At 35.3% G+C, this 16,296-nt stretch overlaps 2 protein-coding genes across 3 annotated transcripts; both read left to right on the forward strand.

Annotated features, from left to right (window-relative positions):
- Positions 1-4,284, forward strand: LOC125202465 (methionine aminopeptidase 1D, chloroplastic/mitochondrial-like). Of its 2 annotated transcripts, none has more exons than XM_048100861.1 (10): positions 1-189; positions 936-1,005; positions 1,425-1,656; positions 1,911-2,072; positions 2,164-2,205; positions 2,344-2,415; positions 2,605-2,684; positions 3,347-3,444; positions 3,555-3,602; positions 3,924-4,284. In XM_048100861.1, the coding sequence occupies exons 1-10, from the start codon at positions 84-86 to the stop codon at positions 4,067-4,069; spliced, it is 1,056 nt and encodes a 351-aa protein (XP_047956818.1). In that variant the 5' UTR covers positions 1-83; the 3' UTR covers positions 4,070-4,284. The 2 variants fall into 2 exon arrangements, with proteins under 2 accessions (XP_047956818.1, XP_047956819.1); XM_048100862.1 differs by having other exon boundaries at positions 2-189; positions 1,428-1,656.
- Positions 4,285-11,214: 6,930 nt separating this feature from the next.
- Positions 11,215-16,040, forward strand: LOC125200678 (zeaxanthin epoxidase, chloroplastic-like). Its single transcript, XM_048098406.1, has 16 exons — positions 11,215-11,782; positions 12,457-12,619; positions 12,712-12,786; positions 13,012-13,112; positions 13,207-13,322; positions 13,615-13,826; positions 13,972-14,063; positions 14,177-14,291; positions 14,387-14,490; positions 14,639-14,684; positions 14,772-14,836; positions 14,910-14,996; positions 15,076-15,130; positions 15,206-15,294; positions 15,554-15,641; positions 15,719-16,040. Exons 1-16 carry the CDS (start codon positions 11,313-11,315, stop codon positions 15,797-15,799), a joined length of 1,959 nt encoding a protein of 652 aa, XP_047954363.1. The 5' UTR covers positions 11,215-11,312; the 3' UTR covers positions 15,800-16,040.
- Positions 16,041-16,296: the final 256 nt, after the last annotated feature.

A 16,296-nucleotide genomic window follows, 5' to 3' on the forward strand; every position in this document is an offset into this window, starting at 1 on the left:
TCGCGGTGAAGATTAAAACCAGTGCCGCAAAAATATCTTAAAACAGATATAGCTGTGGAGGAAGCCAAGCAAGAAAGGAAATAATGGCGGCGGCCACTTCAATTCAACCTCGCTTAATATCCACCTTCCTTGGAGACTGCCGCTTTCTTCCCTCCCATTCAATCCACCGTCTCTTTCGTTTCAATCCAGGTTCCTTAATTTCACCTCCAATTACTAATTTCACCAACTCGTTTGTTGTGTTATTGGAATCCGATATCTATTTGCCTCGCATTTCAAGTTTAATCCGATAAATTCTCGATTGAATCGAGACAGAGCTGGATTTATTTAAGCTTCAAGTCAGTTATTAATTTATTTTTATCAAATGTTCTATCGATACTTCTATTTACTCATCCTGCAACATGTAGTGCTATATAATTAGAATTACCTGAAACAGTTTACATTCGAGTTCTCTCACATCATAAAAACGGTATGGTTAATTATTGTTAATTCACTGGATCGATGTTTGAGTGTGAATAGTTCATTGGAAAATTATGTCATGAGTTTAGTACTGAATTGAGAGTTTTTATTCTGCTTGAGGTTTTGATGATTTAACATTAGTAGAAAGTTGAATTTCATGCTACAGCGTCCAAGGATTTTCCGATTCCTTTTCATAGTCGAGTTTCATGTTAGCCACTTAGCCTTGAACCTTTCTCTTCGTATAGATTGTTATTCATGTGCCACTTCTTAATGTGTGTTTACAATGAACTCGTACAGCTTCCAAGGATTCGCTGTTTCTATTTTCCTTTATAAACCTCTTCAAGTCATATTATGTTGCTATCCTTGTTGAAGTTGGTTGTTTCAGATTTTGGTTATTTAGTTTCACATATTTTTGCAAGAGAAGTATATTTTTGGATAGTATACTACCAACATTGGTTTCATAATGAATTTCTGAGCAGGAAGGGAACATGTTTCAATGAAAATGTCAAGGACGTTCTCTGGATTGACCAATTTATTATTTAACAGAGGGTATGTTCTCCTGTTTCTACAAAATTCAGAGTATTTAAGCACACATTAACTGAAAAAAACATGTGGACTTTATTCTATAGATTGGAAATTAGCTCCTTCTTGAGTATTACTAGTTCATATATTGTTTTGGGGGTATGTTAGTAATGAATTATAAATTAAGAGGGCAGAGAAACATCGTTTAGTTTCTCATTTCATTTAAATTAAATTTATAACAAGAATCTATGCGAAATTTATTCTTTGAAAGAATATACTGAAAGCATGCCCTGTTTAGAGCTTTAACTCTGCAATAAGATGAATATGTTATAGATTATTGCTAAAACCACTCACTTTGTTACTAATAATTAGTGAGTGTATACTACCCCTACAGTGGCTTTCCTTCTTCTTTTTTTGCTGTTGATCTAAATTTATAATCTTCCTAGCAGAAACAATGAAGAATTTGCTGATAGCAAAAGGCAACGTTTAAAACCCGGTACAGTATCTCCCACTCGGCCAGTCCCCGATAACATACCAAAACCTCCTTATGTGAAATCTAGAAAACCACCTGGAATTGCTAGTGGGCCTGAAATACACAACGAGAAAGGGATAGCATGCATGAGAGCCTCAGGGAGGCTTGCTGCACAAGTTCTTCAGCATGCTGGAACTCTAGTGAAGGTTCATTTCTGTTCATTTACTTTTTGCATATGATCTGTCTTGCCAGGCCCATCAAGACTTCAATTCGAATTCGAGTAACTAGTCCTGCTGTTACCTCTTTTCCACTCTCATGAATGCTTCTATTACACTGGTGACATTTTTTTTACTATCTCTAAGGACTAGGAACCTTGAATCGGTACATATATAAATTCAATCATGCATTGGTCTAGCTTTGCACCAGACGTCATTTACAGTTTATTGTCATCCCTTGGCAGCCAGGCATCACAACAGATGAAATTGACCAAGCAGTTCATCAAATGATTATTGACAATGGAGCATATCCATCTCCCCTTGGTTATGGTGGGTTTCCAAAGAGTGTATGCACATCAGTGAATGAGTGCATTTGCCATGGTATTCCAGATTCACGGGCCCTTCAGGTTTGTTGCAGCGAACCATTAGCTTCGAAATAGTATTTCTTTTTATGTGTGAAATTCGCAACTTTAAGATTTCTGGCTTGTGGCTTTGCAGGATGGTGACATTATCAACATTGATGTTACAGTTTATCTTAATGTAAGCAAATAATTGTCCCCAATTTCTCTTGTTTCTGAAGCAGCTAGTTCTCTGTGCAATACGCTCTCAATGAACCCTGAATTCCTTTAAGTTGCTTGATAGAGTCTTTGTGCATTTGACTAATTGACTGACATGCAGGGTTATCATGGTGATACATCTGCAACATTTTTTGTTGGAGAAGTCAGTGAGGAGGCCATAAGCTTAGTTAAGGTAGGGTTGCCTGGTAGGTGCTATTTATCTTTATTCTATTTAGTTCAAAGAATATGTTTCATCTCTAATATTTTGTTTATTTTGATCAAGTCATTGTGTAGGTTGTTTATGACAAAGCTTGTCCTATCATTATTTGCCGTTGAGAGTTTGAGTCATTACTTTCTGACCGATAACCGTGCTTTGTGATAGGTGACCAAAGAATGCCTTGACAAGGCAATATCAATATGTGCACCAGGAGTCGAATTTAAACAAATTGGCAAGACAATACAGTAAGACATCTGTTATATCGCAATTTTCCTGTTGACTGTATTATACAATATAATCATGCCTATACCTGTGCATATTATAATTGAGTCACTCAACTATCATATGATTCGGTTGATCCTTCGATTTTGTGTTACTCCCTCCGTGCCACTCTAGGAGTCCCATTTGAGATCGGCACGGGCTTTAAGAAGTGTAAAAGAAAGTTGGTGAAAAAAGATAGTGGAATGTGGGTCATACTTTTATATATTAGTTTTATAATAAAATGTGAGTGGTAAAAGGTTAGTGGAATGTGGGGCCTATTACCATTTATGTAATATTTCAACCGGGACTCCTAAAGTGGGACATCCAAATATGGTTAACCGGGACTCTTAAAGTGGGATGGAGGGAGTATTTTATTTCTGGAATTTTATTACAGAGTTTAAAGAACTCAACCAAATAAAAGATTAAAACTAATTATTGAATATTGCTCATAAGGACCACATCAGAGATAAACATGAAAGTTGAATGACTATCTTTGCATGAGTACCTGAATGTTAATTGTCTAATTAATTGAGCAATCTGAAATATGGAAGGAACAAACACATCTGATGGCTACTGACTCACATTAGGAGAGAAAATGATAATTTATGTTCATATTTTCTGCTTTGCATTGATTTTCTTTTAAAAGTGACCATGCAGATGAACATGGTTATGGAGTTGTCCAGCAGTTCGTTGGCCATGGAGTTGGAAGAGTTTTCCACAGTGCTCCTGTGGTTCTTCATTACAGTAGATTCTTCTGCTCTTCTTTCAATAATTCCTTACTTTTTTGTGGATTACAACATATGTTATATAAAATTGTCCTACGTTTGATTTCTGATTGATTTTGGTTTATACAGGGAATAATGATCGTGGACGTATGGTTCTAAACCAAACCTTCACCATCGGTATTATCCAAGTCACTCTTACTCTTAAAAAGATCAACTGTTGTGATGCAGAATTTTACAGATAATTTTTTTTTTCTGCTACCCGCTGTTTAAAGACAACTAAAAAAAAATAATATTCCCGGAGCATTGTTTGAGATTTCGGTTTCAAGGCTATTCTGTCTCGTCTGCCTAAAAATCATAATTATGTTACAAAGATGCATTTGTAAATTTTTATATCCAAGTAATCTTGAAGGGTCAAGAATGTATCATACTCTTGTCTCCTCATCTTTATATGGAGACTAAAGTGCAGGTTACGTTCTCACACAGAATCATGTTTTGCAGAACCAATGTTGACACTGGGAAGCATCAACCCGATAATGTGGGACGACGAATGGACAGTTGTAACAGAGGATGGCAGCCTCTCAGCTCAGTTCGAGCACACCATCTTAGTAACCAAGGATGGCGCAGAGATATTAACTCAATGCTGATCCAGGCCCCCTTCACCATATCTTGATTGCAGGAGATCTCGGTAAACATTGGTGGTATGCGGTAGAAAACATTATTTATAAATCTTACTATTTGTTATTGTTTAAATGGTACACAATTGTACGTTAATCTGTCATGTAAAAATGGTGAGTGTGTCATGAAATGGGAACTCATTTCCCTTGTTTTTCTTGAGCCCCTAAGATTAGGGCATCTTCAATGTTTTTCTTTTTTATTTTATCAGTCGGGAAACCATGGGGAAGTAGATCCATTTGTTGCTTTTCCCCTTCAAAATTTTTGATCGAGTCTGATAGCACAATTTACAATGGAATTCTATTCGGAATAAATGTTACTGTAATAATTTTTGGTTAATTATTTGACTTTGTAGTTAGGAGTATATAATTTCAATTTTAAAAATTATAAAACTAATTTAGCTTCTATTTTAATTTTATAATCAGAATCATATTTTTCATTAGATGTAAAAGAAACTAACTGAATGACATAATAAATATGGTACTAATGCTGAAAATTCGGGAAGTGTATTTGTCCAAGATCTCATAGGAATAATATTTGAATGATTTTTTCAATTATATTAGCTACCTACCTAGAACATTAGGACAACAAAATAACCAATCAAACGAGTTTTCATCATGCTCCGGAGTTTGAATAATCTACTTTTTTCTTGTTTAATTTTCGATTTGAATATTGATGTCGGCTGTTTGCAATTTAATGTCCGGAGATAGATGGAAAAAAAGGCAATGCTCATGAGTTTCAATTTTTTTGGACGAAGAAAATTCATGTCTTAGCACGTGGAAGGAACAAGATAGGTCTCATTTTTCGTTAATACTACTCCAATTATTTTTTCTTTTTATCTCTTCTTTATTTAATCAATCATGCATTAAAATCAGTGGTATTTCAAATGTTGTCTATTTTTTAAAGATATAGGGAGTATTAATTTACAGAAAAATGGAAAGAGTAGAAGAAGAAGAAGGAGGTATAAAATAAGAGACTCCATAATAGTGGACTAGCCAGCGCCCTAGCCACTGGTGTGCGGCTAGTCCGCTATTGTGATCAGCTAGCCGACAAATTTAATTTTTTTTAAGAAGAAGAAACTCATCAAATTGGAGTTAATCTATAAAAAAAACTTTAAAATTGTTTATGATTTTTTTTTTAGAACTTATATTTTATAGTTATGAAATGCTAAAATTAGTATTAGTACATGTAAGAATAGATACAGAGTTAAATGGAAAAATAATAAATACAGAGTTAAATGGAAAAATCTTCACTAATTTGTAAAACTACCGCGAGGTATTAAGGATTTAGAAAGGAAGTGATTTTAAAACTATTGTAGAATAATCAAAAGAATTCAAGTAATCCTTTTTATGGTGTCATAATTATGTTAACAAATATTAAATGAGTTGTCAGTGGAGATAATTTTCTCTCCACAAGTGTTGAAAGGATGGAATAATTTAGATTTATATAAAAAAGTATATTAAATTTTAATGGTGCAACATGTTAAATAAATGGGCATTAAAATAAATAAATGACACTTTCATGCAGAATAGTCGAGTGTTTTTTTTTTAGAAACTACTCCCTCCGTCCGCAAATAGAAAGCCTGTTTTTCCATTTTGATATGTATGCGAATATGAATCTCGGTTCACTTTTATTAGAACAGTGCTTGTGTCAGAAAATGAGCCAAACAAATAGAATGCAAACTTCGAGTAGCACTCGTAGATAAATGCCACAAAAGGAACAGAATAGGCATCGAGCCGTCCGAAAATAGGGCCCGTTTTTCCATTTTGATCCGTCTGCGAATAGGAGTCTCGGTTCACTTTTATCATAAATGGTAATAGGGTATCACTTTTCACTAATTCATTCTACTCACATTTCATTTAGAACTAGTATATACAAGTGAGACCCCTATTCCAGTAACTTTTTTCAGCCCACTTTTCTTAACATTTCTTAACACTCATGCCACCAAGAAATAGAACTCCTAATGGCGGACGGAGGGAGTAATTAACAACAATAAACTAATTCTTAGGTAAGAGAGAATTATCACAAACACTGCAATCATACCAATAGATAGCCAGAGCCTATCTAGGTTATGAATTCGTTTTTCTTCTTACTAAATTTGGTCAAGTCCCCTACTAGAGAACCCATGAGAAATCATTAGATTGTCCTATTTTAACCTTCTTAGTAAGAAGTCTTAGACTTGTTTATTTGTATTTCAATAAATAAGTCGTTATATTATACTTTCTCCGTTCCATAGTAATGGAGGCAATTTTTTTCGGCACGGAGATTAAGAAAAATTGTGTTAGGTGAGTTAAGTAAAGAAAGGGTAAAGTAGGAAATGAAAAAGGTAGAGAGATGTAGAGAGAATAAAATAAGAGAGAGTAAAGTTAATGAGAAGAAATGTGTTGACTTTTACTATAAAGGGAAATGACTTCATTATTATGGAACGTACCAAAATGGCAAAATGACTCCATTACTATGGAACGAAGGGTGTGTTATTTATTCTCATAATTAGGTAAACAAGTGGGCGTGACGTTTCTTGTATACATGCACAAGCTGACTGTACAAGGCATGTACACTCGAATCATCTTTTAATATACAAACCCCAGCAATCTCCCACTTATACTCAGGGACGGAGCCAGAAATTCTATATAAATGGGGAAAAATTCCATATAAAGACATTTTAAGGATTTTAGAAGGGGCTTTTATAAAGGTATTTAAAAAAATTTAAAAATAGTGATAAAAATAGCACAAATGAATTTTTTTGAGGTGGGGCATTTGCCCCTTGTAAAATGCATGTACATCCGTCCCTGCTTTATACTCAAAGAATGCTTTCGAGTATACCAACCGCTTTATTGGCCTTGTGCTACACATTCACACATTTTCTCCCACTTATACTCAAAGCAGAATTTGGCTACTATGTACTCAAACTATAATTCTATAAAAGAATCTACCAATATAGTTTGCTAGAATACATAAAAATGAAACTACAAACTTGTTATTTATATCTTTAATTCTTACTTAGGAGCACGTTTATTTGTTCAAGATATTAATAGGTCCTTTGATCCAGTGGAATGGTTTTATGTTTCTTTCTCAAGTGCACTTATACATATTCCTCTGTCAAAATTCAGTAGTTTTGATCATTTTGAATTTCTACTAATTGAATAAATATAGAAACATAAAGTTTTTAATTAACTTTCACAACATAATAAATAAACATCAACTATTCAAATAGTTAATTCTTGGCTTGGAGTATTAATATAAATTTTAATGTGCAGACTATATTTACTATACAATACTTTTTAGTATTTAAAATAAATACTTTTCTTGTGAGTAGTTGAATTAATTAACTTGCCTTGTAATCAATTATAGTGATTAATTTTCTTGTGAGTAGTTGAATTAATTAACTTGTCTTCTAATCCATTATAGTGATTAATTTTCTTTTATCCTTATTTGAGCAAACGTGACCAAAAGATCTAAAATATTTTTTTTTTTGAATTCATGTTTAACATAAAAAGGTTCAATTGATTCATTGACAAAATAATGGTTCAATATTTAAAGGATTAAGTATTGATTTTGCTACATATTTTAGACTACTGGTACACCGGTAATATTTTTGGTAATATTCGTTACATTGAGTAACATATACTCATGAATTCGTTAAATTTTTGGCAATAATTTTATATTCGTTATATTCGGCAATATATACCAGTAATACTCGTATATATCGGTAATATTCGTTATACTAGCATATACCGATAATATTTTCTGTATACCGTGGTATAAGAAAATTCATACCGTTATCGAATAAAAAACTTACGATGCGGTATTGTACTGTATCGAAAATTACTGTATACCAAAAATTCGGTATTTTTCGGTAATACAATTGATATACCAATTTTTGGTATTTATGCCCACCCGTATCCATAGTTTGGGGAGTGAGGTTGGGGTTGGCATCCACAGTTGGGGGAGTTTACCATTATTCTTCTTCTTCTTCGGGAAATCAGGAGGAGGGGATTGAGGTCAGGAATCTAGGAAGGGATTGAGGTCGGAAATAAGTAGGAATGGTGTGAACTGTGAAGTCAAGGAGGAAAGGAGTGAGGTGGGTAATCAGTAGGAGGGGGCGGACGACGTAATTGATATTCAGAGGGTAATTAGCAGGAGGGGATGGAGTTCATTCCGGTGACGACATCATTGATATCCAGAGGTGAATCAGGAGGAGAGGAATCAGCAGGAGAGGGTGGAGTTCCATTATTGATATCCAGAGGTGAATCAATAGGAAGGGTGTGGAGAGCATTGGGTTCCGCCATTGAAAATAGAACAAAAGGTTAGGAACTCATACTACGTATAATCTGGAAGATTGGTATGATTAACAGAAGTTTTAATCATGGTTTTCCATGGAAAAGTAAAAAACGATATATAGTAGTACAATGCACATTATGCACCAAGTTTGCAAAAATAAAACAGACTTGTAAACAAAGTGAACCAGACTTGGTATGCATAACAAATTGTATATAAAATGAAATCAAATTTGTTCACTTGATAAATCGTAAAGCAAATTTGTTGTGCGTATAAAATTTGATTTGTTCAAAATGCAATTTACACCTTTTCGGTCCTTGGATTATAAAAAATATTGCCAAATGTCTCCGAATTAGAAAAATTATCATTTGAGGACTGAGGTCCTTAATTTCCATAAAAGTGTTCTTTTCCCTCTCTACCCCATTCTCAGAACATCTCTCTTTATTTTGATAAATAAATATATACATACTGAGTTGGAAATATTCAATACTTCAATATTATGCAAATGTGATTTAATACATGTATGATGTAATTTTATACTCTCTCCGTCCTTGATTAGGAGTCACACTTTGACCGAGCACGGATTTTAAGAAATGTAAAGAAAAGTTGGTTGAAAAAGTTAGTGGAATGTGAGACCTACTTACTATTTATGGTAAAAATGAAGTGTGACTCTTAATTGGGGAGAGACTGAAATGGAAAAGTGTGACTCTTAATCGGGGATGGAGGGGGTATAATATAATTGGATAAACATAAATGTCATGGAATTTTTTGAAGAAAATAACATAATTTTGAGTCGAACAATTATGATTATATTACTCCCACTCCGTCCCTAAAGAATATGCATTTTGGATTGACACGAATTTTAATGCAAAATTTGTAAAGTAAGAAAGAGGTAGAGAGAAAAAGTAATCAAAGTATTGTTAGTGGGGAATGTGTTCCCACCTAATTAGAGAGGAAATAATTTCCAAAATTGAAAAGTGCATATTCTTGTTGGACGGATTAAAAAGGAAAGATTACATATTCATGTGGGGCGGAGGAAGTACTTATGCTACCCAAAATAACATTAAGAAAAATGAATTATTATTTAAATAATATCATACTCTCTCCGTCCATTAATACAAGGGCAAATTTCATTAGGCACGATTTTCAAAAAATGTAGAAGAAAGTGAGTTGAAAATATTGTGGAAGGGTGAATCCTACTTTTATATTATGTTTGTAATTGAATGTGAGAGAGATAAAGTTAGTGGAATATGGAGTCCACTACCAAAAGTAGTACTCCCTCCGTCCCACGTTACTTGAGTCGTTTCTTTTTTGCACTCTTTTGAGAAAATGATAATAAATACTCTCTCCGTTCTATAATAGTAGAATCATTTTGTCATTTTGTTAGGTTCCATAGTAGTGGAGTCATTTTTCTTTTTAGTAAAATATCAACACATTTCTTCTCACTTACTCTTTCTCTTACTTTATTCTCTCTATTTTTGCCCCTCTCCTACTTTTTTAATCTTTTATTAATACATTACACATCTTTTTCTTAATCTTCATGCCAAAAAGAAACGCCTCCACTACTATGGAACGGAGGGAGTAGTTAAAGTGGAGAGAAAGAAAACAATGTAGAGAAAGAGTCTTGTCGTTCGTATATATTCTCTTTCTTACTTTACTCTCTCCACTTTAACTATTTATTACTCCTTATGTCCTAAATATTTGTCACTTATTTCCTTTTTCGTTCGTCCCTAAAAATTTGTCATTTTCACTTTTATCATTTTTGGTAGTGGACTTTATATTCCACTAATTCATTCTCACTCACATTTTATTTTAAAATTAATATATAAAAGTAGGACTCACATGCCACTGACTTTTTACTTTCTATTACATTTCTTAAAACCAGTGCCAAATTAAATGGTGCCAAATTTTAAGGGATGGATGAAGTATTATATTTTCAAAATAATGGAGATGAAGCAGTATATAGATAAATGAGAAATTTATTGGTGAATAGACGAGAGGCAAAATAGAAAGTTTGTTGGTGGATGGAGATTTGAGTATGGAAAAAAAGGAAGACAAAAGAGAGAAAAGAAAAGTCGCGTAAGAAAGAAAATAAAGGATATATGAGAGAAAATGACAAAAAAATTGTTATATTCTTTTTTTTAGGTCTCATGAGTATAAATCGAAAATAATAATTTTAAATAATAATTTTTTCTAATTCAAATACATATTGTGATGTTTTTTCGATTCTGAAAGTTAAAATACATTCCTTTTTGTTTAGTAAAAATAGTTTCATTTATAAATGGCACGAATTTTAATGAGATATTGATAAAATAAAAGAGTATTAGAATAAAAGTAGGTAAAATAAGAGAAAAAATGAGAAAAAAATAGATAAAATATGAAAGACGATAGAAAAAATAGATAAAGTATGATAGATAAACTTTTATTTTTGGAAATGACACTATTTTTTGTGGGCATTTTACAAGGATTAAATTTGAAGTTCGTATATAAATATGTATATAAATCGTGGATGATTTAGGAACACCAAAGCAGAAATTGTGATCCTCGTATTCAACTTTTGGTATATATATACACCAAAATAAATCGTGGATGATTTAGGATCAATCAAGATCACCAAGAAGAAATTCTCGTATTCAAAATTTAAACGACACCAAAATTGAAGCGTAAAAGTAAATTAAAAAAAAATTGTGAAAAATAGGTGACCACAGAGACACGAAATAAAGATATTTGCAGACCCGCGCCACATCAGAGTGACACATGGCAATGAAATCTCCATCTCTTCACCTCCTTCATTACAATAGATTGGCTCCCATTTGCCCCGGCCCCACTCATTCTTTCCATGATAAAATTAACAGACATTCTTCTTCCTTCACGTATGATTCATTCATTCATTCAATTGAAAATTCTCAATTTCCAATTTAGTTTGGAAGAATCAGAATGACTTCATCCCTTCTCTACAATCCCTCCGCCGCAATTTCGCCAAGATCGAGTTTTTTTCCGACAAAAACTCGCGGCTCCCCGGGCAAGAGCAGGGTTTCGGGCAAGCAGGGCAATTGGGCTTCTTCGAAGAAAGCGGCGGCGGTGAGAGCTAGCGTGGCGGAAGCTCCGAAGGAGCTGAGCTCGAGGGCGGCGGAGAAGAAGCTGCGGATTCTGGTGGCGGGAGGCGGGATTGGCGGGTTGGTTTTCGCGTTGGCGGCGAAGAGGAAAGGGTTTGATGTGGTGGTTTTTGAGAGGGATTTGAGTGCGATTAGAGGGGAGGGGCAGTATAGGGGTCCCATTCAGATACAGAGCAACGCTTTGGCGGCTTTGGAGGCCATTGATATGGGCGTTGCGGAGGAGGTTTTGAACACCGGCTGCATCACCGGCGATCGGATTAACGGCTTGGTTGATGGGATTTCCGGCAACTGGTATGTTTTTCTTAGTTTTCAAATATTGGAATTTTTACCAATATTTCTAATTATTATAAAAAAATTTAAATTAGCGTATACTCCGTTTCGTTCCATTAAAAATAAAACGTTTTTCTTTTTTATTGTCTCGTCTAATTAAAAAAGAAACGTTTTCTAAAATGGAAATAGCATGTCTCTATCTTTTCATCTTAGTTTATTCTCTCTTCATTACTCACATAAAATCAATTCAGTGCTAAAAAGTGAATGTTTCATATTTATTGAGACAGAGGGAGAGGGAGTATCATACAAATTTTTTTATTAGTGTTTCAAATGAGTGCAATCAGTCAAAAATCACTAACTTTTTCTTATTTTCATCCTATTCACTCCATATCCCTAATTTGTTAGTATTATATAAGTTCATGTTAAAAAATTAGGATCTCTAATGTTTACTAGTTAGTAGGCATGGTGTGATGAGACAAGTAAAAATCAATTTTCTTAATACTTAATATACCAAAACTTATTTAATTTTCTTTTTCACCCAGTTGTATATTCTAACTTCAAATTTTTTGTACTAATTTGAAACATTAGTGAAATATTTTGTATATATATGGTGTAATTACCCCTGTTTGCTCCATATGAAAAGGCTGTTGTCATTCTCATTTAATGTGCAATAGAATGATAGAGTTGATTATCAGGTACGTCAAGTTTGATACATTCACCCCTGCAGCAGAGAGGGGACTCCCGGTCACTAGAGTCATCAGCCGCATGACTTTGCAACAGATCCTCGCTTCTGCGGTTGGGCCCGAGATTATCATGAACGAGAGCAATGTCATGGACTTTGTCGATGATGGTGAAAAGGTAATCTGATGTTGTTGTTGTGTGGTTAATCCATGAGGCTGAAGTTCTTCTTACATTGATGGTTGAAGAGTAGTTGTTGATTCTGTATTCAGGTGACTGTGAAACTCGAAAACGGACAGTCTTATGAAGGTGATCTTCTTGTTGGTGCAGACGGGATATGGTCAAAGGTAGATTCTTCGTTGCTTTTTTATCAGTACAAATGCTTAAACAAGTTTTGTCAGAGATGAATGCTGTTTGGCATGTATTGCTTTGAATATGTCGGATCGAATCAAAGATTCGTTCAGTTGATACTTCTCAAGAAAGTTCCACTACATTTTAGTAATGTTGTAGAATTATAGCCAGAAATTTCTCTCCCTTTTTTTCTGATAGTGGGAGTGATGATTTTGATGTAGGTGAGGAAGAACTTGTTCGGGCAAACTGAACCGATATACTCTGGCTACACGTGTTACACGGGAATAGCAGATTTTGTGCCTGCTGACATTGAGACAGTAGGGTATGGCTTCGTGTCAAATGTTTCCACGTCTATATTATCCGACCTGCTCTGTGTATGATGTGCACGAGGCTTATGCAAATCAACTATTTTGAAGGTACCGCGTGTTTCTGGGCCACAAACAATACTTTGTTTCCTCAGATGTGGGAGGTGGGAAGATGCAGTGGTATGCATTCTACAACGAAGCACCTGGTGGAGTTGATGATGAAAATGGTAAATATGCTTCATTGCTTTCGCATGGATCAACTGCTGCTTTCGAATCAACATTTGTTATTGCATCAATGAAATTTAAGCCAATGCGGAATACTTCTGCTCTAAGATTGAGACATGAAGACGTCCAAACGAGTCCGAATTATTGTTATGGATAAAATCAACAACTATGATCTAAAACTAACAATTTAGAATAAAAGTAACAATTGTCATGAATAAGAGTGACAGTTCTTATGAGCGTGCATGTGTGCTTCTCCATGATTGGTGCACCTTATGTGCTTTCTTGTTTCTGAAGGTAAAAAGGCAAGGTTGCTAAAGTTATTTGAAGGTTGGTGTGATAATGTTATGGATTTGTTGCTTGCCACTGACGAAGAAGCAATTCTTCGAAGAGACATATATGACCGGTCTCCAATACTTTCTTGGGGAAAGGGTCGTGTGACGTTGCTTGGAGACTCAGTCCATGCAATGCAGCCGAACTTGGGCCAGGGAGGGTGCATGGCCATTGAGGTAGACCCATTTCTGCAAAAACCTCCTAAACTCGAAAGCATCTTGAAATTTGATCTGAAAAACAAGTGTTGAGTATTGTTAGCTTTTCTGATCACTTTAGCATTTTTGGTATATCTGTTTTAATGTCACGATGAATGATTTCCAGGACGGATATCAACTTGCACTCGAGCTTGAAAAGGCTACAAGGCAAAGCATCGAGTCAGGAAGTCCAGTCGACATAGTCTCTTCTTTAAGGAGGCAAGAGTTTATAACTTCATCCTCAGAAGCACTCGTCCCCCCTTCATGTAGACACAAAAATGCTCTGAAACCATACAAGAATCTGACTGTCCCTTAGATTTGCTTTGTTTCAGTTATGAGAATGCTCGAAAACTTCGTGTTGCAATCATTCATGGACTTGCTAGAATGGCTGCGATCATGGCATCAACTTACAAGGCATATCTGGGAGTTGGGCTGGGGCCGTTGTCTGTAAGAAACATTGACTTTGCTTATTCATATCAGGGAATGAGAGACGATGCTTATGGTTATCTAAAATTGACAGGATTTTGTACTCTGTTTTGCAGTTCCTGACGCAATTTAGAATACCGCATCCCGGAAGAGTTGGGGGAAGGTTCTTCATCGACATCGGTATGCCTCTGATGCTGAGTTGGGTTCTTGGTGGCAACGGGTAAGATTCCTTCGCTTTGGTTTTACTGAGTATCCAGTTATTTGTTCAAAAAACGATGTTCGCCTTCGTAAGTATTATAGATTTAGTATGCACTTTTCTCCATTGTTCAGTTACATGTTTTCAGACAACTTATTTGTATACTTTGCAGCTCGAAACTTGAAGGGAGAATGCCGCAATGCCGCCTTTCCGACAAAGTGGGCTTCTCAAACAACTAGTAAAATAGCTCTTCTTGATACGTTGCAATTTCCAATAGCTAACTTGTTCTTCTGCATGTCGTGAAGGCTAGTGACCAGCTACGGGAATGGTTCTCAGACGATGATGCTTTAGAGCGAGCTCTCGATGCAGAGTAAGTTTTTTACCCCATATTTTGAACACTTCTATCTCCATTCGATTAGCTCACCTTCACTTTTCGTACCCAGTTGGTTTCTGTTTCCAATTGGAGATTCGACTGTAGCATCTGAGACTATATTCCTAAACAGAGATGACAACAACCCTTGCTTGATCGGGTATGCATACATCTTTCCCCAGTCCACATTTACTTGTTTATGGTTTAGGGTTTAGCGCGTAACTTTTTTCTCATCTTAGGAGTGTACCGCATCCGGACTTTCCAGGAGTGTCAATAGCTATACCATCAGCTCAGGTGAGACTCTTCCCTTGTTGAACATGTTTCGACTTCACCTTTACCGCTTGTGTTCTCAACAACAGAAGATTGTAGGTTTCTAAAATGCATGCTCGTATAAGTTGCAAAGACGGCGCGTTTTACCTGACAGACTTGAGGAGTGAGTATGGGACCTGGATTTCAGAGTAAGGACTTCAATCTCGTGCTTATTCTCATAAAAGAGACTTTATTCTTATATTATAGCCCGAACTCTAATCCCATGATGACCTTCCTAGCCCGAATTTACAGATATAGCATAACATATCTCGTTGCTTACTTCATCCCCCGAAGCTGGTTTAATTTGTCTATACGATGCGACTATTAAGTGAACAACGGGGATAGTACGTGTAATATGAGATGAAAGTCCGGGCAATCTGATAATGTTAAAACATGTTTATTTGGCAGCAATGAAGGCAGGCGGTATCGTGTCTCCCCTAACCTGCCTACTCGTTTTCGGCCTACCGATGTGATAGAGTTTGGGGCTGATAAGAAGGTATGATGTTGGCCTCATATGAGCCCCCATCCGAATATGTCAGGGTTATTTATTCATCTCGGTGTCCATCTGCGCAGGCTGTTTTTCGTGTTAAGGCAATGAAATATCCTCCCAAGACGACGAAAAAGGACGGAAATGAACTTCTGCAAGCAGTATAGTAGCTCAGGTTGAAGAAAAGGAACTTGTACAGGATTTGATTGCGGCAGTGTGAAGCAGCCAGCCGAGATTTTGACCACAGCATATTTATGTGTGAATCCTAATGTTTGATTGTTGGGATTTTGTGATCATAATTAGCAATAGCAATACATGTATATAGATGATGATTACAATGGTATGTGTGATTCTAGCGTCTGTGTTGTGACTCTACCATTATTACTTAATTTTGGTTAGGCCAACTAATAAGTCGGGGTTCGAGTCACTTAGCGTGGTTGTGTATAACCGTCAGTGAATTAAAAAGAATAAAAATAGTCTGGATAGAAACTACTCCATAAAGTCTATAGTTGAAATTAGAGGAACATATGTATATTTTCATAATTTTTTGATTTTTTGCCAATAAAAGTTCTGAATATCCCGTTTTTTCTTCTATTCACTCTGTGCAAGATAAATATCATCGGGTAATGTTTCTCATCAACTCATTTGTTCACCCACAAACAAA

The sequence above is a fragment of the Salvia hispanica genome, chromosome 1, assembly GCF_023119035.1.
Source record: "Salvia hispanica cultivar TCC Black 2014 chromosome 1, UniMelb_Shisp_WGS_1.0, whole genome shotgun sequence".
Lineage (NCBI taxonomy): Eukaryota > Viridiplantae > Streptophyta > Magnoliopsida > Lamiales > Lamiaceae > Salvia > Salvia hispanica.